We start from the raw sequence: 21,794 nt of genomic DNA on the forward strand, positions 1-21,794 counted from the left end.
TATGGGAATTCTTATGTGGTTTGTACATCGATCCACTTCTCCATGCAAAGTCCGTGATACGGAGAACGCTACTGTCAGTAGCACACGGGATTATGGGTCCGACTCCCATTGCTACGTGAATGGCTATTTCACAAATGGTGAATCCACTCCAGAGAATTATTTTTCAGATTGATTGGTGTTTCTGAATATTTACTTATTCAAAGCATCCCATGGCTCATTCTCCGCATGCTCCCTAATTGCTAGGCCCGATGTGAGCTTTCGGAAACTTTGCGAATCAGTTTCTGCAGTTTATTGGTGATTAAAGAAACGATATTTCTTCTCCTTAGAGACCAGGAAATAGTGATATCCAAGGCCTATGGGCGCCGTCGCAATGGCGAGGGAACCTCAAACAAAATCAAGTCTTGATTGCGTGACCGATGAAGAGCTAGCCATATAGGCAAGCAACTGACTTTCGTGAGGCGGTTGTAGGACGAATACCCTCAATCAGGTCAGTGTTCATATCATATAAGGCAACTCCAAGGTATTAAACCAAGAGGAAAAATCCGAAGTTGATAGAGTCAGCATCATAATGCTTAGGATACAAGAGATGGTATTCGTACAACACTCTGCGGAACAAAAAACTTAACTGATTGGCTAAAAATTAGGCCCGTTCCTTTGGCGCGCAATCGCGAACAATTCCTAGAACTTGACCCAGGCCTGCTCGCTGAAAAGAGAACTGACGTTCTTCAAATATGACTCATTCAAAGTCTCACTGGATATTAGATGATATATCCGGACTATCATATTATGGCAAATACATGCCCTAAAGATTCTTGCATCACTGTTCTCGCATCCGCTCGTTGCCCGGCTTTCTGCCTTTCCACAATTTCCCTCACTAATTTCGCTGTCTTAGGGGCATTCCCAACTTGATTTTGCATTCCATCGATACATTCAATAATCCACAGCTGAAGATCTTCATCTTTGGCTTCACAGGCAGCCATCATGAGGGGCCATAACATGCTAACTGGCAAAGATTGTCCTTCCTCCAACGTTATCCTTGAGAGTTGGATAACCTTAGTCACTGAAGAATCGATCTCCGAAATTCCCTGGAGGTTTGTGTAGGCAACGCGTTGGAGATGTATGAAACAAGCGAAGAAGTTGGCCGCGTACGTACGCAGGTGGTGCTGTAATTTGGTCGACAGGTCGCGAGCTACGTATTTTTGGAGCTCTCCGCCGATTGCAAGATCAATGATTGCAGGTCGCCTTGCCCAGAGCGCGTGCAGGTCTTGTTTGAGCTTTTTCGCTGCAAGCATTACCTCCAGTTCGTCGTCCACGGTTCCTCGAGAGCGGTGCCACTTGTCCAGGCTTGCGATTCGACCTGAAAAACCGAGCACCTGAAGGTAAAATTTGTATGCCTGGCGATTCAGACAGGTGAAAAGAAGATCTTCTGTTTCCGTCATAATGTCATCAGAGCTGGCTCTTTCGCCATTACCCGTTGATGAGCGACCATCCTGGATGATTTCCAGGTCCGAAAGGTCCGCAGTCGTGTACAGATGAAAGCCTCTTCCACCCGCACTCACAATTTTGGCATCTAGCAATTTCAGCCAGATTTGAAGTTGGCTTTCCAATGAAGAGCTGGAAGATTTCTTCCGACTCACTAACGCATGAGCTTGATCCAGTAGCTTCACCGATTTTTTTGTTGTCGGAGCCGTCACTATATCGACATATGATAAAAAAAAGATGCTTCCCAGGATAGCTTCTTGCGAGTCGAGATCATTATGTTCATTATAATGACTATCGAGTAGTCTTTCCACTTCGACTGTCGCGATATTTGAATGAGAGTCGCAGATTTCCGTCATGGAATGTGAGCGTAGCAAGGTCGATTCTCCAAGTGACAAAGCCGAAAAGGCGCATATAGAATGGCGTAGAGCAGGATACGTTTTCGATAGGCGGAGAAGTGCATCCCGAGACTTGTGCCATTGGGGCTCAACCCCAATCAGAATTGGTGGCACTGCAAAGTCGACGAAGTGTCTCAGGAGGTCGATTTCCGTAGTCGGTATCAGAGCGGTTTCGTCTGAACTCTGGATCGGGGCGGACATCGCCACGGAAATGGGGACGTTGCTCGGGGCCGATACCAGATCTGTTAGTGTAAAGTTTTGAGGGAAGGAGTTTGAAATATGCGGGTCGGAATTATTCAAAGACTGCCCGTATATATGAAACGAATGATTGTCGGTTGACATGGGGTTTGAAAGGATTGGATTGTTTTTGCAAAGAGAATCTTCACCCAGAAGCTCCATTTCTAAATGATCCAGAAATGTGAAGCTTTGCTGCAAGTGTGGATCTCTCATAGAGGTATCAAAATTGACATTCGGTGGGAAGCCTCCTGGCGCACTTGATTCGAAGTCCAAAGGAGGGACACCCAGGCCCTGGCTCTGGGTCTGAGCTGTATTGTCCGAATCGCCTCGGTGGTTAATCGGATCTTGGTTTTTCGTTGTCGACACGCCGGATGGTGGAATTGCATCTTGCCATGGGGTGGGCGAAGTGGGCGGACGAGCATTCCTGGCCTTCACTGAAGAATCACGACGTGTCGTGCATTGATAACTACAGGTAAGCCGCAAACGGCGGCAGTTTCCACAAAGCGGCTGCTCTTCATTACATTTTACCTTCCTACATACAAGGTCAGAAGATAAACCCCAAGGAGTACACAAATGATATGTAAGAAAAATGTACGGCTTCAAGAACTGAAGACGACCTGACATACCTCTTTCGACAAGTAATGCAGCCGCGACGAGATCTTCTACAAATCCGGGCGGACTTACGATATAACTCCGAATTCTTCTCCGCCCTCTCTCTCTGTTCAGCTAGTGGAGATGAGATTCGGTTATCATGGGGGGCGGCAGAAGTGCTTGAGTCGCAAGCTTCTCGACTCGATTGATCTGCCGGCGATCCGATTGGAACAGTATCGCTTCCGAGGATTTCAGGTTCCATTTGCATGATAGCGAGGCCTGGATTGCAGTGATAAGTCGAATCGATTAGCGACGCGATTGCGTTATGATCGATGGATGAGGATGAGGCTAGCTAGGGAGATTTTCCAGTGCGGGGGAAAAGCTGGTCGGACCGAGCCGAGGTCTTCGCTTCAAGGTCTCGCTTACATCGGCTACGTCGTCAGTTCCAAACATCTCGTCGCTTCGGCCTAGATGCGATCGCCACAGTAGTCCGATCCAGATTAGAGAAAGTCCCACTTTTAGAATTATTGGATGCCGTTTCTTATTCCAGTACACTAGAATGGAGCACGATCGGCATCTTGGTTATCGTCTCCGCTTCCTTCGGCAAGCTTGAGCTTTCTCGGATGGTCATCGCTTCGCCATCGCCGAGTGACCAACGCAAACAGTTTTCGTGCTTCTTCATTCTTGTTAATTTCGGGCATACACCGACAGCTGGACGTCTACGACCCGAAAGAGACCAAAGGCTGTTCGCACATTCATGGCAACACTTGTCTTCTCCAGGAAAGCCCCAAGCTGTCATGTCATTCCCAGTTATATTGGATAGTCAACAACCGGAAGTTCATGCAAGCACACTGGTTCTTCTAGAAAAGCCTATTATGTGCCTGGTTCGGGAGTAAGAAAGAGGGACACCCAGATACCGGAATCTGGCTCTCCCGGCTTGATCTGTCCAATTCCGATTCCGGATGGACGACCTCCTCTCCGGTGACACCAGATGATGGCCTAGCCCACCGGAATCCGGTATTTTTCAAAATCTCTAACTCTACGAAGCCTATGCTATTTTATAAAGTTGGCTCCCCCATCTCGTCCTGGTACAAAAAGTGGTCGAGTCGAGCGACGAGGGAATTACCTGGAGTGAACCGCGTGAACTTGTTCCTAATGATAAAGGTAAGAAGATTGGGCGTTTTTATGCTACCATACTCTTTTATTTCCTTTTTAGAGCCTGTAGATTCAGACAGGCCACATCAATGCTCACGTATTTGTAATAACTTCATCTCTTCGAATGAAAAATGAGAAAGTCGATTTCATGACTAGCTAATATTCCATAAAATCAGACTATCATTCATCTGACATAATTTCAATTGTCGTTTTCCTGGCAAAAGCTAATTCAAATACCTCGTTTTGTCAATTTGATTCGTAGTCTGATATCCTCAGATTTAAAGCGACGACTTGAGGAAAGTCGTCCATGTACCGTCACGCGCCCATTGCTGTAAGTGGAATTTCATAACGGAACCGGGTGTGGACTTGAACCTACCAATAGAATCCGCGTCGGCTGAGGCAGTGTCTATTTGTCGCTAAGTCCTTCGTCGGCTATCACCAACTTGGTGGGTCCAACGAACAATTCGGCTGTAAAGACTAGCTGCAGCGCTTCTCGGCAACGTAAATGTTGATTCCTTTCATATATTATATGTCCACTTCACACTGTCATTATTATTATTGCTTCCCAAGGCTTCATTATTCAGCGAACTAACGATGGTTTACCCAGACTCGTTCCAAGGATTTATGGTAGAGGGGCACTCTACATGGAGTGACTTTAAGAAACGCGAGGTACGCAGAGTTCCTACCCAATCATGGATTAAGTCTCTAAATTATCTGAAAAGTTTCAACCGAAACAATTTGAAAGCCATGATGTGGATGTTGAGATTGAGGCATGCGGCGTGTGTGGAAGTGATGTGCACACGCTCACTGGCGGGTGGGGACAAGCAAGCTTTCCACTTTGCGTCGGTCATGAAGTGGTTGGAAGAGTTGTACGTATTGGAACTGAGGTCACCACCGTCAAAATTGGCGATAGAGTCGGCGTGGGTGCTCAGGTATGGGCATGCTTGGAATGCAAGGTTTGTAAGGCTGGACAAGAAAACTACTGTCCCCATCAAATCGGTAAATCCCCCCTCTTGGAACAGCAGATTAAAACTCTATTTAACGAAATGGAAGATACCTATAACGCCAAATACCCAAACGGTGACGAAGCTCAAGGGGGATATGCGAGCCATATCCGAGCCCATGAATATTTCATCTTCATCATCCCCGACAACATTCCCTCGGAATTGGCAGCTCCAATGATGTGTGCTGGTCTTACATCCTACAGTCCACTTGCACGAGGGGGCTGCGGACCGGGAAAAAAGGTTGCGATTCTTGGAATTGGAGGCCTAGGGCATTTTGGTATTCTCTTTGCCGCTGCTCTGGGGGCAGATACCTATGCCATCTCTCATAGCCCCCACAAAAAGGCGGATGCTCTGAAATTGGGAGCGAAGGAATTCATTTGTACGAACAACCCGGACTGGGCCAAACCGTGGCAGTTTACCTTCGATTTCATCTTGAACACCGCCGATATGACCAATGTCTTCAACTTGAAGGATTACATGAGCACACTCGCTGTGAACGGGACTTTTCATCATGTGGGGTTGCCAGACAAACCTCTCCCGGAAATGAAGGCTCAGGATTTCTGCCCAAATGGCGCCGCTATGTCAGGAAGTCACATCGGTAACAGAGACGAGGCTTTTGCTATGTTGAATCTTGCTAGCAAGCTCAATATCAAGAGCTGGGTGGAGTGCATTGATATTGGCGAGGCAGGATGCAAAGAGGCTGTCCAAAGAGTGAAGAAGAACAATGTCAAGTATAGATTCACTCTGGTGAACTATGCAACAGCATTCAAGGGCTAGATTTTCAGATGTTGATCATTGGAGGATTTACTATTCGCAATCAATGAAAATGAAAGAGAAAGAGATATACTGATTGAGCTGATGTTAATATGTTCGCTTCAATCGCTCCAAAAATCCCTCGTACCGATCGCCTCCTTCGGGTGGCCGAAAGGGGGCTGGTGCATATTGCAATGATAATGTACTCCTGACTGATGGTGGTAGGCTAAGTGTCACACCTGCGTCTTACTAGAATACCTGCCTTTACAATATATGATTCTGGATTACTGGTAGGAAAAAAGATGAATTAGATTGACATATTCCATTTCCATGCGTAAAAATATGAATGAGCAGGAAAGGTCCAACTCGGAGCCTTCAGTTATCAAGCCAGCATTATTTGAGGCTGAAAAGCTGGATCAAAAGACTGAATCTTCCAGGAGAAAATTTCCCAATGCATGTTATTCTAGACATCCCATCTCATGTAATCACTGGGTCTGACCCTTCCACCCCATAAAGCAAACATTGCGTGGAAGATGCAACGTTCTTCTAATATTTTGAAAATCTTATTCCGAGAAAGAAAAATGTTTTTTTAGACAATTTCTATACTGTGCGTAACCTTGAGTTTTCCGTATTGAGGTAAACTATTTGATCATGAGGCACAAGCTTTTCCCAAAGCCAGTTCATTTTCATAGGCTGTCAACTCCTTCATCGTATTCCGAATCCAAAACTTTGTCGCCTCGGAACATTCTATCAGCGGCGCTCTCGGAAGTAACTTCTTCTCATACCCCCTAGACCACTCAATGGCATATTTTGTGCCATTCATACCGGTGCTTCCCATACCCCACTCGGCCCTACTGATAATCCCCTGCAGCTTGCCGGCTTGGTGATAGTCTCCTTTATGAAATAAATCAAAAAGCCGGACGCATGATCGAGGATGCGTATTGGCAAGACCTGTAACGGCACCACATGATTGCGCAATTAGACCTGGAAGTAACCAGTCACTCGAGCCACCGAAGACAGCGAACTTGGAAGGACCAAAGCTGCTTGCCAGCCGGGCAAGTTTACCCACGTTTCCGCAAGTCAACTTCACACCAACAATATTCTGAAATTCTTGGTCAGTTCACGATAAAGAAACAGCTTTTGGTGCTTTGCTCTCACAGCATGCTTTGCAAGCGACGCAATGAGGTCAGAATTCATATCCACCCCCTGAGTCACAGCTGGGAAGGAATAGATAATGATTGGTATGGGGAGCGATCTGCCACCTTCGGAATTATCAGCTAAAAGTTCTCGGAAATCCTTGCTGGCTGTGTTGACTTTACCATTATGTAAAAGTTTTCTATCACAGCGGGAGTGCTTGCTGCCACCCAATAACTGGGCGGGAGAATTAGCGCATACTGCCCTCCATTTGCCTTTGCGTCTTGACACATCGCAATTGTTTCCCGGACACTTTGGGCAGAGCATCCGACCACGATTGTTGTTCCGGCGTTCATTTGAGTCTTGACTGAAGATGCCACTTTTGTCACGGCATTCCGCTCTTCGCGTGACAACAGAGGGGCTTCTCCTGTGGTGCCGAGAACTGTGAGTCCATGAACACCACTTTCAATCAAATATTTGACGTGATCTGCTTGAGCTTGCAGGTCTAGCTCTTGGGTATCATCGTCAATGAAGAAGGTGATGGTTGGGCAATAGATTCCCTTGGGTACTGCTGACATTTCATGGGAGATTGAGCCCATCTTAGCAGACAAATCAACAGTGTCACGTAAAAAAGACTTCCATTAACCCTAGGTTTCGGGAATCCTTGTCTCATATCATGTCAAAACAGGCACTCCATTAGTCGTCCGAGCCGAGGATAACTCGTCGGCAAACGCTCTCGGATGCACGTCGCCTATTTAGCCTGGCTTTGACCGACTGCTCTTGAATAAACGACTGATATTGAATAACTGATCATCTTCTCTGAGGTGGAAATAGGTTCGATCTATTCCAAATTGTGTCAAGATGGAGACAAATTGTCATAGTACCTACGAAAATCTCACATAATCCATAGCGACAATCGCCCGTTGTAAGAACCTCTGGTAATATGTGACATTCGGCAGCACTAGCCGCTCCGAAAGGCCCTGACACAAGGATCGCACCTCGCACCAAGAGATAGGTCCGCCTAGAAGAAGAACTCTCACATGCGAGCTCACCAACCACCGAACCGGACAACGCCAGAGCCAATGGCGGGCACTTAACAACCAACGAGTTTGGACAGACCACTGACCGGCTGCAAAACACTATCAACAAACCAGTTGCGACAAGACATCAAGAGAGAGGAATCGAAGAGGCTTTCCATTTGAGGATTCTGGTGGGGCTTTAACATTGGTTTCTTCAAGTGCATCAACCACGCAGAGCATCTTCGGCTTTGGATGAATCACGGTATATGTCTTGTTGAGCGATCTGATTGGTGTGAAATTAAATTATACTCTCATCCCGTGGTTCCGTTACTGCAGAATTTTTGGACAAACAGGGAGTATCCGGGGTTCCAAGACTGGAGTTGCGCGTTGCCCTAGCTAATTGAGCCCTCTGTTTAATTCGAAAACAACCAGTTGGTCCATGCGGCATGGACCATGCCTCAGGTGACGTGACCAGCGACTGTTCAAGTCCCTTTTTTTTTGTTATAAAGTACTATTTAAATTGTCTTTCAGAATTCCTTAGGACTTGAATGTTATATAGTTCTATAAGTATAAAACCTAATAAATACTAGAGGTAAAGCATCTCTACTTTTTTTGTGCTCTTTATTTGAAGAAATATATGGTCAACAAAACCGAAAGTAATGGGAGCGACACTCTTCATAACTCGGAAAACTACTCTAACGAAATCATATTTTAGCCTTTAACTACACGATATCAAGAATTAAGAATTAACCCTTCCCTATGAATACAATAAGAAAGATGGCGCTTGCATCACCCAAAAAATAACACGCGAATACATCTATAGCATAAAGAAAAGATGAAGGTGTTATCAGCGGCATAATCATCACATGAAAATGAGATCTAAAGCAAGTTAAATAACCGACTTGATTGCGGATGCTAAAGTGTTATCCAAAAACACCGTAGGTTAGATGGTGGGTGATCGTGTCGCTTGGGTGATCGGCTCGCCTGGGTGATCGCTTCGCCTAGGTGATCGGCTCGCTTGTGGATTACGGAATACAATCGCAAATTACTGCGTAACTTGATGTAGATTGAAAAGTCAACTTTTTTGTCTTCTTTTGGGTTTGATGGTATACCTATTTGGGTCTTGGGTGGGTTGCCCAGATGACATCGCCCGCCCCCCCAACACGTCTGATAACTAAGAACTAACCCGACCCGTGGGGTTGGTGATCGTCGGCGAGTATAGGTGAGATCTAGCTCGAGCGCATGCGGCACTGCTCGCTCTCCTTTAATTTTTCTCTCATCTATTTGTTTTATGTCTGCTCCTCTCTCATCTGTTTATCTTTTCTCTTTTCCCTCTCCCTGTCCATACCCTCTGAGCTCTAGCCATCAAATTCCTCGCTCGCCAGTCCCGCAGTCGAATTGATCAACCATGCCCGCGCTGAAGCTCAATAACCAGCATCTGGTGAAGATTGCAACCGCCAGCGAGGCACAGGTCAAGATCCCCAACTACCGCCGCGGTGATGCCGTCAAGGAGGGCATCGTCCACGTTGGAGTCGGTGGTTTCCACCGCGCCCATCTCGCGGTCTATGTCGACCGGCTGATGCAGGAGCATGGGGTGATTGACTATGCCATTTGTGGTGTGGGCCTGCAGCATTCTGACGCCAACATGCATGACGCCCTGGGCTCCCAGGATCACCTCTATACTGTCATCGAGCGGTCCGCCAAGGGCAGCTTCGCCAATGTTGTGGGCAGCATTAACTCCTATCTCTTCGCTCCTGACGACCGCGACGCTGTTATCGCTAAGATGGCTCACCCCGACACTCATATCGTCTCACTTACCATCACCGAGAGCGGTTACTACTATAACGAGAACACCCACGAGCTGCAGAGTGAGCACCCCGATATCCAATTCGACCTCGACCCGGCTAACGAAAAGGCCCCCGTACCACATTCGGTTTCCTCTACGCTGCTCTCTCCCGTCGCTACCAACAAGGCCTGCGCCCCTTCACTGTTATGTCCTGTGATAACATGCAGAAGAACGGCTCTATCACCCGAAAAATGCTAGAGTCCTTTGCCCGCCTGCGAAACCCGGATCTGGCCGCCTGGATCACCGAGAAAGGCGCCTTCCCTAACGCTATGGTCGACCGTATCACCCCACAGACCTCCGCTAAGGACAAGACTGTCCTCGCTGAGAACTTCGGCATTGAGGACGCTTGGCCCGTTGTCTCTGAGCCCTTTATGCAGTGGGTTATTGAGGACCAGTTCGCTGATGGTCGCCCGCCTTTTGAGCGCGTAGGAGTTCAGGTCGTCAAGAATGGGCACGACGTCGAGGAGTTCGAGAAGCACAAGCTGCGCCTGCTTAACGGCAGCCACTCCGCGATTGGATATCCGGGCCAGCTGGCGGGCTTTCAGTACGTCCATGAGGTGATGCAGCACCCGGTCTTCTCCAAGTTCGTATGGCAGATGATGCAGGAGGAGGTAAAGCCGTTGCTGCCCGAGATCCCTGGCATCAACATCGATGAGTACTGCCATACCCTCATCCAGCGCTTCTCGAATCCTGCTATCATGGACCAGCTGCCGCGTATCTGCCTCAGCGCGTCCGGCAAGATTCCGCAGTTCATTATGCCCTCTATCGCCGAGGCCATCTGGGTTGGCGGTCCCTTTCGCCGCCTTTGCTTCGTCGCAGCCGCCTGGTTCCACTACATTAACGGCGTGGACGACACTGGCACGCCGTTCACCGTCGATGATCCCATGCTAGAGGAGCTTCAGGCCAAGGCCCGGAATGGCGGATCTGACCCCACGGAACTACTGACCATCGAAAGGCTGTTCGGTGACGATCTGCGGGGCGATCTGCGGTTTGTCCAGGAGATGAAGGAGGCGATGGTGCAAATTGCTCGCGAAGGCGTCCTCAAGACGCTGCCCAAGTACGTTTCCTAATGATCCAAAGCAGCGCTTGCTGTTCTTCTCTTTCCGGAGCCCACCTCAGACCTAGGCCCTGTCAATATGTGCGTCTTCTCGCTGAAGCCTTGTTGACCTCACGATCTATTGACTGAAATGATGGGATGTATCGGTGAGAATACTGGGATATACCCCTCTAGCACGAGCTCATGTGGACTGAGGACGACGAGGGATCTATTGTCTCCACATCGATGCGTCTTACACGTTTTGGTTGGTTCTGGGCCACGCCGCAACGACTGGCAAGGAGAGTTCTATCGATCAGATAGTAAAAAAATAATGCAGGCGATGCGCATCTACACATTTTCTCAGAAATTGCAACAACACTTTATGTGTGGCTATTTGATCAAACGGATGAGAGGCGAGTTATTCTTACAGTACATTAATCCCCCGTTAATTCGAACGATTATAATAATCGCTCGCATAACCCAACCAGGACCCAATGCTGGGGCCCCAATAAACCCAATAAGACCCAACTTGACAAAGCTTCTGCATCATTTTGATCATAAGCTGCTCAGTTCTCAAAATAACATGCTTTTTTAACGTTCTATGGCATCAACTGTGGGTTCGTATCACTTGACAATCAAATCATTCGCCATGTCTAGGTCTTCTATCCTAAGAGAATCTCCTAGCGCCGCTGATGACTCTACAATGTCAAGATCTTCTACTGTAACTAAATCCTCTATTGCCTCTGATTATACCGCAGCTAGTTCTCTTACCACAACTAGATCTACTACCACAACTAGTTCTACTAGATCTTCTAAAGTATTATCTTACATACTGCTGATTTCTACTACTTCTATAAGCCCTTCAGTATCTTCTATAGCCTCTGTGGGTCTTATTTACATCATTAAATAAGTAAACCTTTAAGATAAGATGTATATAAAATACTACTACTCCGACAACTTATAGAGATATTAGAATCTTAATAACTGTAAGGTATCTAAACCCTAATATATTTAAGATCCTATAAGTATTTAGAATTCTTAATCTCTTTAAGAATAAGTCTATGTATTAACTATCTTGTAATGAACTGGGGTTGTTACCATTCGCGGATACCTGACGTAGATAGCATCCACTTAGGCATCCACGCCTACATATACTTAGTTCTATCTCAGCTTCCTCCTTCTTCTCCTCAAGCTATTACTTTCGTCAAACAGCTACTGTTTCCTTTGCTTCGTATGCTACGCCGTACGTTGATCTCTGTGAGCATCTGAGCATCCTCACATATCTAATCTGATCTCTACTATCTAATATCCCTTTCTAGTTATAGGTCTCTAGCCTAATAACTTGGTAACTTGTCACGGGATTCGAGTATGCAATACCCCGGGCTTTCGAGGTCGATTCAGGGTCGAATCCCCTTCGTGTAATGGTTACTAAGTTGTCAGGCTAGAGACCTGTGACTAGGCAAGGATATCGGACAGTGGATATCAGATTGAACAGTTGATACACGGACTGATTCTTGAAGAGATCAAGAATCCTGAATGCTTGTGGGATCTTAAATACACTAGGGCTCGGGTGGATATTGATATGCAAGCGGCTCGAAGGGGATTCGGCCCTGAATCGACCTCGAAAGCCTGGGGAATTGTATACTCGAATCCTGTGACAGTTCTAGGATTATTTACCTATTTTAGGTAAATTTATCCGTAGTTATAGTATATCCTTAGTTATAGTATTATAGGGTAATAGTCATAGATATAAAACTAAAAATAAGTATTTTATAGGCTAGGCGGGGTATCTAGGGTAAATGATCAGGGTACTCAGGGAACAGCTCCAGGAGTACTCTGGGAGTGCTCTGGGTGTACTCAGGTTTGCTCAGGGTCGCTTAGGGAGCAGCTCAGGGTGGCGGGGGGGACTAACTCAGGTTGGGCTCCGGGAGCCAATCGCTTCCTGAGGCGGCAGTGTTACCGTCATCTTTATTACACTATTAATAATATAAACTCTGTATAATCATTTTCTTAAGAAGTCTAGATTATACATAGATAAGATAATTCTCTTTCTATAGGATAAGTTTTATACTTAGACGATAAGTTCTAGCCTAAAGCAGGCTCTTACTTCAGTTGGCTAATTAAAAAGATAGCTTAATAAAGAGCAAAGAAACAGAGTACTAATTTATAAGATTTCTATCTCTATAATATATTAGACTTTAAGTTATACTATCTAGTCTATATAGATAAGTCAGAATATAATAAACAGATTAGTTCTAGATATACTAGATAGTGTAACACTCTGGATCAGGCCTACTTCCCTTTTGGGCCTAGTGCGATCATCGCAGCCTATCTGCAAGGCCTCACCTACTGTTTTCAACTCTTCTCCACACTTAGTATCGCGTATTCAATGCACTTGTTTCTTGCAAATAGGCCTCTATTACAGATAGTATCTGCTAGGTTAGACGTTACTATAGATTTCTAAATTCTATCGTAACTAGCAATACTAGATCTTGCCTATATACGTATAAGACGGCATTGTGCTTTCTTAAGTATTCAGGGCTTAACTAATACGGCTGTATTCGAAGATTTTATTGAGCAACTTCTTTAGTACTATAGAAGGTAGCTAGAACCAAAATCTATAATTATTATAGATAATACATCCTTCTACTATTCTAACTAGATCAAACAGATATATACTAATGCTAGAGTAAAGCTAATATATCTGCTGCCTTATTTACCTAATTTAAATCCTATTGAGAAGTTCTTCTCAGAGCTGAAGACGTTCATCAAGCATTACTGGCGAAAGTATAAACAGAGCCCGAAGTGAGGATTCGATAATTTCCTTACGGGTTGTATCGAAGCTGTAGGGTTCTGGAAAGAAAGCACGGTCGGCTATTTCCAGTATTCTGGCGTAGTAGTTAAAAGCTATCCTTGAACTATAGTATTCAGAGTATAGTAGGTGATCAAGTTGGACACAATACTTAGTTTATAAGATAATAGAGGCACATTGTGTGGCGTATTCTGGGCTTTTAAAAGGGTATGAATAATATATATCAAGTCAACTTAAAATGATGGAACTGGCTTATGAATCTAAATCTATGCAAAGTTGCCACTGGTTCTACAGTAACGGGAGGTCTTCCTATTGATTTCTTATCTCCCCCACCCACTTAATGCTATCACCGACAAAGCGGCGTGAAATACAAGGAAGCAGACGACAATCGAGAACTTTCTGATGATCCATATTGGGGCCTCTCCTGGGTACTTGGCATGGGTGAAGAGAACCAGATAGGCCAGTAGACCCGCCAGGAGGGCTTGGAGAGACAGTAGAAAGGTGGAGCTAAATATCGTTGGCTGTTGCTTGCCGGCGGGAGTTAGAGAGGTGAACTTGTCCGCCATTTTGATTTGCAGTAGTGGGTGCGAGGATGTTAACATAAGGATGGAAATGGAATCGGAATTGGAAATCAGGGGGAGTGGCTCAAGACGAAGAGGTCTAGGCAGTCTCCCCCCCACTGTTAGGGCTGTGGATGTGGCTCTATAAGTAAAACAGTAGGCCTTGAACGGATCGACTGGCAGTACTATTTACTGTATCGGAGGATGTAAGTTGACGACGGATCCAAAGGCTGCTTTATGAGGACTAAAGGATGACCGTACAGTTGAAGAAGAACGTGTATCCTTCCATCGAATTGCTTCAACTCTCCTTTTTTCGCCCTACATATCCCCCTCAGACTGGCTGTTGTCCGATTCGATCATTGCTCTGTCGATTTCCAGCACTCCTGCGCCGGCAGTATAGGATTAGCCCGGGTGATAGAGTTTGTGCCACCGCGTGAGATAAAGATGGCGCTGAGGTTGGGAATGGCTGGGTGTTTGGTTTTGAAATACCATCGACCGACTGTTATGGTTGTTCTTCAGATCTTGGGAAGCGAAGGGTTGATGTTGCGGTACAGAATGCAAATGTTTCGATAATGGTCAAACCGCCCGCCCCCGAAGAATGTTCAGAAGCTGGACAACCCCGCGGAGGTTTTCAAGATTTGTCTCGGTGATTCTATAGATATCAGCCATGTGAAATGTAAGTGATGAGTCCTGACACTTATATTTGACGACATCAGGCGACGAAATGCATCGAGCGACGTACAAAGTAGGGAGATAGCACAGGCCTGGGCGATAATGATCGATAACGTTGTTTGTGCCATGCATTGTTACTCAGGAAATGTTGCGGCAATAATACCTCTTGGCCCAGGGTATGGGGCAGGTGCCGGTACGTCGATGTTGCTAGCACTGCGAGACCCATATACTTTTGGAATGTAATCCACCATACTCTGGGGAAGAAGAAATACAGGGTATTGAGAGGGAGATTGACGGAAGCTCAGAAGCAGGAAGTGGCGATGCATGGGAATATGCGAATATGCGACTACAAACGGAGGTAAGCTTGATGCCTGAGGCAGGAAATGCTCATCCGGACCGCACGTCAACAACGTAAACAGAATGCGTTTGTCAACAAGACAAACAAAAGCAAAAGGCAGAAAGTAGAGGAGCCTGGTCAGTCGATGAGGGTGAATTGTTAACCTGGAGATTCTGACTAGAAAAGCAAAAGATCAACTCCAATTGGGTATATGTCTTTCACCCATAAGTAGTCTATTAAGATGGGCCTACTATACCAGGACAGAGGCACAAATTTTTACAAATAAACCACGCCTTCACTCTCCGAGTCCTTTCTGAGGTTGACGACCGAATTCACCGTTCCTATAAAGTTTTGCGCTTATGTCTCAACTTTCTCGTGTTCCCCTCTATACCTTGCCCCTTTATCCATCCTTTATGGCCTAAGGTCCGAAAACTCCCAAAGCTACATTCCCATCCTAACCAACTTCCTTTGACTCATCAGTAAATATCAACAAACCATTCTGATACCCAAAAACCCAAATCACCGGATACCGCCAATGAAACCACATCGGATGCTCCTCAGTCCCAAACCACCCAAAGTGACGATCAAGATTATAACAAAGATAATTGCAACTACTCAAAACAAGCAGCGAAAGCAAAGCCGTGAAATGGGCTGTTTCTTTGCCGTAATATTGGTAGACAATGAAGCAGTTTACGGTCAAACTGCCAGAAAGAACTGGCATTGAGACAGGTAGGGAAGGGGTATTCTACTATTCAGAAAAAACTTAACTTAATGTGATTTCATTTGTTCTTGAAGTTTCTTCAAGAGTCAGTCTCTGCTACCTTTTATATTATTGATTGAATCTATCCTTATTCCTTTTGGGTTCCATCCGAGGTCTTGCCTAGTCATAGGTCTCTAGCCTGTCCCTCAGTACTCGCCGTTACACTGTCATAAGAAAAAAAGCATTCGTTGGGTTTCCGGACCTTGGTAAAGTGATAAATGGTAAGTTGAAAGTCTAAATGATATTAGTCATTGATCCATTAACTAAATAATTAACTGACTTAACTAATGACTTATGACTTTACGGAACCCATGGATATAAAGACGGATGCAGCTGATACCATGACGTCATATCAGCAATCGCAATATATAACTACTTGACATGAGGTCAGATAACAACATTAGCCGAATCTATGGGATTTTATGAAGAGACACTGCATTCAACACAACCTCATCGAGCCCTTATATTCTTATGCCAAGCATGAATATTCATTCCACCACGCATACGGCAAGATTTGTCAATAACAATATCACCATATCGGAAGAAGCCGATGTGAGGTTGACACTCAGCGATGAAAAAGATACGGATGAATCTTCGATTTTGCTTTGCCCTGGAGAGACCAAAAGAAATTTCACTGGAAAGATTATCTGTGTTGGACCTTATGAGGTCTATTGTGAAAGGCCCTGGCAGCTATCAGAGGATGTGGAATTCGATGCTAATAAGGATGTTACCGTGAGGGACGAAAGTGAGTAATCTATACTAAGTGATTGATGAGTAACTACTGACTAGCCAACCTAAGAGATCGAACAAGGAAATAAGGTTGTTTGGTTCATTTAAGGAACAGAAGCTCGTCTGTTTTCGTGTATGCACACAATCCAGTAATGAGGAGAGACAAAGATACAGACAGCTTGTTTAAGCGTTTGCGGAATATGGTCTTATGGATAGATACACTTCTATGGATGCAGTGGCTGCAGCGCCATCGCAGCACGGTAGGGGGCAGATGCTTCGGCGTCTCAATGGCCAACTCGTCTCTTTACAAGAAGACTAGATCTAGCAAATATGGGTACAGTGAGATCAGCTTTTTCACGATGGCCGTGAGACGGCGGCGAATAAAGTACAATTCACTACATTTCTTCACAGAAATCATCTCTACGTCTCACTCCCACCAACCCACTAACTAGACATCAAAAGGTCGGAAAGGGAAAGCGCTAGCAAGGCCTTCACAAATACCCAAGGACTATGAGTCGATGAGCCGCATTTGAACTTGGAACGCGGCCCTTAAATTTTGATTGGCTGTCAATATGTCTTGCTCGTCTAGCTTTCTGTATGCATCTACTTCAAGAAGGGGCAAACAAAAAAAGGAAGCTTCACCAAGGATACAGAGTAGGATCACATATTCAATGTCAAGTATCTTGTGAGGGGTCGGGCGCAAACACAAAGAGCAGACAGCGGAAAGTCATCCCCCTTTTATGACCATATTCGTCGAAATATGTTCCTCGGGTTTCTGCGTCTCCGGATCTAGACCGAATCATGTAATAAGATAAACATGCTCCTCCAGGCGAAAGCTGCAACATCTGAAATTTCGCACGGTGTCCCAAAACTGTGATGTAGCAGTTGCTAGCATAACGGCAGCGTATCTCATACCGTCGTTACCCACGTTATGAGGGGCTGCATCAAGTGGCATACATGGGAGGTTCCTGGTAAACCCGACGAAACTCAGGATGCTAATAGGACGGTGAGATCCTACTAGCAGTGAACCGCCGGGCTCGTATCCTCTTAGAAAGGAAGAAGGAGTCAAGATGATACATTCTAGAGTTACAAGAAGGATACTGAGAATACAGCTAAAGAGGAGAGGAGAAAAAAGGCATCATAAGGTCTTGCAATACAATGAAACAAAGGAGGGACAAAGGACAAAACTTGACCTCTAAATACCGACTTTTAAAAACACGTTCATCATAGATGCAAGTGGGCTTCCCAGTCCCGTGGCACCCTTCCTTTGGGCCCAGGTACTGGCTGACTGACTGGATGGTGTAATGGCGGCTGCAAGGGTGGCCCCAGAAATGTTTCCTCCGTGCGGTAATCAAAGAACCAATCCTCGCCAGGCTCAAAGCTGCGAACAACAGGATGTCCCGTCGACATAACATGTTTGGAGGCATGCTGTGATGGAGACGAGTCACAGCAGCCAATATGTCCACACTTGGCACAACGACGTAGATGGAACCACCATTTATTGGTAGCTTCGCAATCCACGCAACCGGAGCCACTCGGTGGGACGTTCAGATCAATCACTTCAATTTGCGAGGTGCCTTGTGTAATAGCACCAGGATCGTCGTACATACCGGGGCGATGGGAATGCTGCGGCTGAATCGTAGCAGGGCCACCTTCCATCAGCAGTATTGCTGGATCAGTTGGCAAGATGCGAGGAGCACGAATCATGGCGTAAAAATTTGCTTAATTTGTTGTCTGTTGTGGAAAAGTTGATATCTGATCTGCAGATGACGTATGACAGATTAACTCAAAATTAAATGGCTGTATGAGTAGTTGTTCGATATGAGAGAGGAGGAATAATGCCGAAATGGGTACTGTTGGGGGCTGAATATATGTGCAGTATTCATTATACTTGATGTCATATCAAGTCATACAAAGAAGATAATACACGACGCAGTAGCGTCACCGACGCTCTAGATTAGGATCTAAATCCTCTTGGAGGTATTTTTCTTAGATCCAGAAATTCTGTCCTGGGTCGCATAGAACTAAGCATAAAGCTCTATGGGGATGGCGGTGGCAAATGCGGTTGACTTTTGTCTCAGACCAATCAAGTCGAATAGAAAAATTAGCTTTGTCCTACGTACATAGAAACTAAGCGGAAAGCTTCTCCGTATGCTCTAGGTGGCGGTGGCAAATGCGGTTAGCCTTTCTCTCAGACCAATAAGTCGGATGGAGAAAGGCTATTTGTCGAAGAAGATTGATTCCAACATACCTTTAGCAGCTATATTATGAATTCCAAGGGTCTTTAAAAAATCACCAGCGGTATGACCATTGTGAATTTGGATTGTTACCAGCTCATATCAGTCGTCTTTAACTCAAAAACATCAAGGCTGCCCTAGAGGCGGCGTGTATGTAGCTATACATTGATGCTATTGTCAGTGCTACTGCTGAGAATAAAGAGAGGCGAAGGTGAGCAAAGTAATATAATTATTTCATGGTAAAGAAACATTTAGTCATGCTAGGAGCAGGCGATCATCTTATTCTTCTGTATGGTATGTAAATTTGTTATATATCCTCCACACCAGCAACCATCAGAGCATCATAAGTATCCTAAGATGATTACTATTGTTGATACAACACTGAGATACAGTATATGGAGTTTTTAAAGCTTTTGGAGCTCTTTGACAATCGTTGATCTTTATATTTATTAGCCATCGAACGTGGACTTCTAAAAATTGTATACAAAGCCTCAATCTACTGTCCTAAAGAATTAAAATAAATAAAAATTCATAATCTTCCTCTGATTTGCACCACAACGATGACGGTACTATAGTAGTCTGGAACGTTTCCGTGTGCAGTGATACTGGGCTACCTGGAATATAATTCGTCCATTAATTCCTCAATTGAACCGTAGGGTAATAATTACTTCATTTTGTACTAGTTTTTTAGCGAGGATGACGCGCTCTATTTTTTTTTGGTCAGCCTTATTCTACACTGACAAAGGTTTTAAAACACACTCGCAGACTAAACCTGAAGATCTGCGGCTCGTCAAAAAGAAACTTCTGAGTTTGCGCATGTAGCCATGAGCGAACATTTCACAACCAGCGCGCCCGGGCCAGCTGTAAGCGCCAAAAGTGTGGACAATGACACGCTTCCCGAGGAGGCAGTCGACACACTTGACAATTACAACTATGTCGTAGTTGGTTCAGGCGCCGGCGGTGGACCGTTGGCCGCGAATCTCGCCCGGAACGGCCATAAAGTTCTCCTGCTCGAAGCAGGGGATGATCAGGGATCCAACATCCACCAGCAGGTTCCAGGCTTTCATTTCCTGTCTACAGAGGACGAGAAGATGCGTTGGGACTATTTCGTCAAACATTATGCGGATGAGACCGTTGCACGGCAAGACTCGAAAATGACTTGGGAGACAACCGCGGGAACACTCTATGTCGGACTGAATCCACCAAGCGGATCAAAACCGAAAGGCATCCTCTACCCGCGCGCAGGAACGCTAGGTGGCTGTTCGGCACATAATGCTCTGATCGCCATCTATCCGCACGAGAGTGATTGGTCAAACATCGCCAATCTCACCGGCGACACTTCGTGGGACCCGAAGAATATGCGCCAGTATTTCAGGCGCCTGGAACACTGCGAGTATCTTCCAAGTGGTAGCTCTGGTCACGGCTTCACCGGTTGGCTGCATACGAGCCGCGCTGATCTGGAGTTAACCCTGCGGGATTCTAAGTTTCTTTCTATCCTCACTTCTGCTGCTACTGCTATGGGAAATACTATTCTCGGACTAATCCCCGAGAAAGTTTCCCAACTCGTTGGACTCCTGCAGCGGGACGTGAATTCCAGTGATCCTTATCGGGATGTGACTGAAGGCATCTATCATATACCCCTGTCCAAGAATCAGGCAAAGCGAAGCGGCACTCGAGACTTTCTCGTAAATACGGCTAGGGAGTATCCTCTGCATATCAGGACAAACTGCCTCGCTACACGTGTGCTTTTCGAGGAGAATACTGTCATGCCCAAAGCAATTGGTGTCGAGTTCCTCGAAGGCAGCAGTATGTACAAGGCTGATCCACGGTCAAGTTTATCCGCCGCCGGCACAAAGCACCGCGTCCTCGTCTCTCGAGAGGTCATCCTTGCGGCGGGAGCTTTTAACACACCACAGCTCCTCAAGCTGAGCGGTGTCGGCCCGACAGACGAGTTAGAGAGGTTTGGAATTCCTGTTGTTAAAGATTTGCAGGGCGTTGGCACCAATCTCCAGGATCGCTACGAGGTCCCCGTCATCAGCAAAGTACAGGATGACTTCCAAACCATAGCAGAATGCACATTCGGGAAGCCAGGGGACCCAGCCCTTAAAGAGTGGACGCACCAGTGTGGACCCTATCTATCAAATGGACTTAATATTGGCATGACAAAGAAGTCCAGATATGCTGATGGGGACCCTGATCTCTTTATCTTCGGTGGACCTACCCTCTTCGAAGGCTACTATCCTGGGCATTCTGAACGCGCCACATTTGACAAGAAACATTTCACGTGGGCCGTACTAAAGGCTCACACGCGTAACCGCGAGGGAACTGTTAAGCTCGAGTCAGCCGATCCTCGGGACATGCCTGATATCAATTTCAATTACTTTGGCATGAGTGCAGCCGCGACAGAGGCATCCGAGCGGGACCTCAACGCCGTTGCCGAAGGTGTCAGCTTCGCGCGCCGCATTATGGACAAGACCCCACTGTTCGACAACAAGCCTCCTGAAGAGCAGACACCGGGATATGAAGTCTCTTCTGTAGAGCAGGTGAAGCAGTTTATCAGGAATGAGTCGTGGGGCCATCATGCTTCATGCACATGCCCTATAGGGCCAGACGATGACCCAAACGCCGTTCTTGATTCTCGCTTTCGTGTTCGCGGCATGAGAAACCTGCGAATAGTTGATGCATCTGTCTTTCCGCGCATTCCTGGATTCTTTATTGTCCTTCCCATCTTTATGATCAGTGAGAAGGCGACTGATGTTATTCTTGAAGACATTAGCGAGACCCGCCATGTCTGAAGCGCCTCAGTGCCAGACATAGGTGGCAGCCATAGTCTGGCAGATCTCATCGGAGAGTACGTGCGACTGATCATATTCCAACGCAAATTCGTCTCAGAGAAGAATGATATACATTTCCATATATACAAGTATATAGCTCGTTTTGATACATAAGCATGATCCGTCATATCACTTCTTAGATAAAAGACGTGCTGACCAGCAAGACCATTGTACAACAATCATGGACAGTTTGGCTAGCGA

The 21,794-nt window shown here is 45.9% G+C and overlaps 7 protein-coding genes across 7 annotated transcripts; 4 read left to right on the forward strand and 3 right to left on the reverse strand.

Annotated features, from left to right (window-relative positions):
* Positions 1 to 779: 779 nt before the first annotated feature.
* On the reverse strand, positions 780 to 2,973 carry N7509_012020 (Zn(II)2Cys6 transcription factor; the record flags this gene model as incomplete). The annotated part of the gene is made up of 2 exons (XM_056636657.1): positions 780 to 2,646; positions 2,741 to 2,973. The coding sequence occupies 2 exons, from the start codon at positions 2,971 to 2,973 to the stop codon at positions 780 to 782; spliced, it is 2,100 nt and encodes a 699-aa protein (XP_056482687.1).
* Positions 2,974 to 4,454: 1,481 nt separating this feature from the next.
* On the forward strand, positions 4,455 to 5,641 carry N7509_012021 (NAD(P)-dependent alcohol dehydrogenase; the record flags this gene model as incomplete). Its single annotated transcript, XM_056636658.1, has 2 exons — positions 4,455 to 4,529; positions 4,583 to 5,641. The coding sequence occupies 2 exons, from the start codon at positions 4,455 to 4,457 to the stop codon at positions 5,639 to 5,641; spliced, it is 1,134 nt and encodes a 377-aa protein (XP_056482688.1).
* A 625-nt stretch (positions 5,642 to 6,266) lies between these two features.
* Positions 6,267 to 7,350, reverse strand: N7509_012022 (dihydrodipicolinate synthase family protein; the record flags this gene model as incomplete). Its single annotated transcript, XM_056636659.1, has 3 exons — positions 6,267 to 6,719; positions 6,776 to 6,930; positions 6,990 to 7,350. 3 exons carry the CDS (start codon positions 7,348 to 7,350, stop codon positions 6,267 to 6,269), a joined length of 969 nt encoding a protein of 322 aa, XP_056482689.1.
* A 1,828-nt stretch (positions 7,351 to 9,178) lies between these two features.
* N7509_012023 (mannitol dehydrogenase family protein) lies at positions 9,179 to 10,686 on the forward strand (the record flags this gene model as incomplete). The annotated part of the gene is made up of 2 exons (XM_056636660.1): positions 9,179 to 9,638; positions 9,686 to 10,686. The coding sequence occupies 2 exons, from the start codon at positions 9,179 to 9,181 to the stop codon at positions 10,684 to 10,686; spliced, it is 1,461 nt and encodes a 486-aa protein (XP_056482690.1).
* A 5,587-nt stretch (positions 10,687 to 16,273) lies between these two features.
* On the forward strand, positions 16,274 to 16,546 carry N7509_012024 (uncharacterized protein; the record flags this gene model as incomplete). Its single annotated transcript, XM_056636661.1, has 1 exon — positions 16,274 to 16,546. The coding sequence occupies one exon, from the start codon at positions 16,274 to 16,276 to the stop codon at positions 16,544 to 16,546; it is 273 nt and encodes a 90-aa protein (XP_056482691.1).
* Positions 16,547 to 17,746: 1,200 nt separating this feature from the next.
* On the reverse strand, positions 17,747 to 18,229 carry N7509_012025 (uncharacterized protein; the record flags this gene model as incomplete). The annotated part of the gene is made up of 1 exon (XM_056636662.1): positions 17,747 to 18,229. One exon carries the CDS (start codon positions 18,227 to 18,229, stop codon positions 17,747 to 17,749), a length of 483 nt encoding a protein of 160 aa, XP_056482692.1.
* A 1,354-nt stretch (positions 18,230 to 19,583) lies between these two features.
* N7509_012026 (GMC family oxidoreductase) lies at positions 19,584 to 21,554 on the forward strand (the record flags this gene model as incomplete). Its single annotated transcript, XM_056636663.1, has 1 exon — positions 19,584 to 21,554. The coding sequence occupies one exon, from the start codon at positions 19,584 to 19,586 to the stop codon at positions 21,552 to 21,554; it is 1,971 nt and encodes a 656-aa protein (XP_056482693.1).
* Positions 21,555 to 21,794: the final 240 nt, after the last annotated feature.

The sequence above is a fragment of the Penicillium cosmopolitanum genome (assembly GCF_028827165.1).
Source record: "Penicillium cosmopolitanum strain IBT 29677 chromosome Unknown utg000011l:1.0-3548175.0:1.0-3550911.0, whole genome shotgun sequence".
Classification (NCBI taxonomy): domain Eukaryota; kingdom Fungi; phylum Ascomycota; class Eurotiomycetes; order Eurotiales; family Aspergillaceae; genus Penicillium; species Penicillium cosmopolitanum.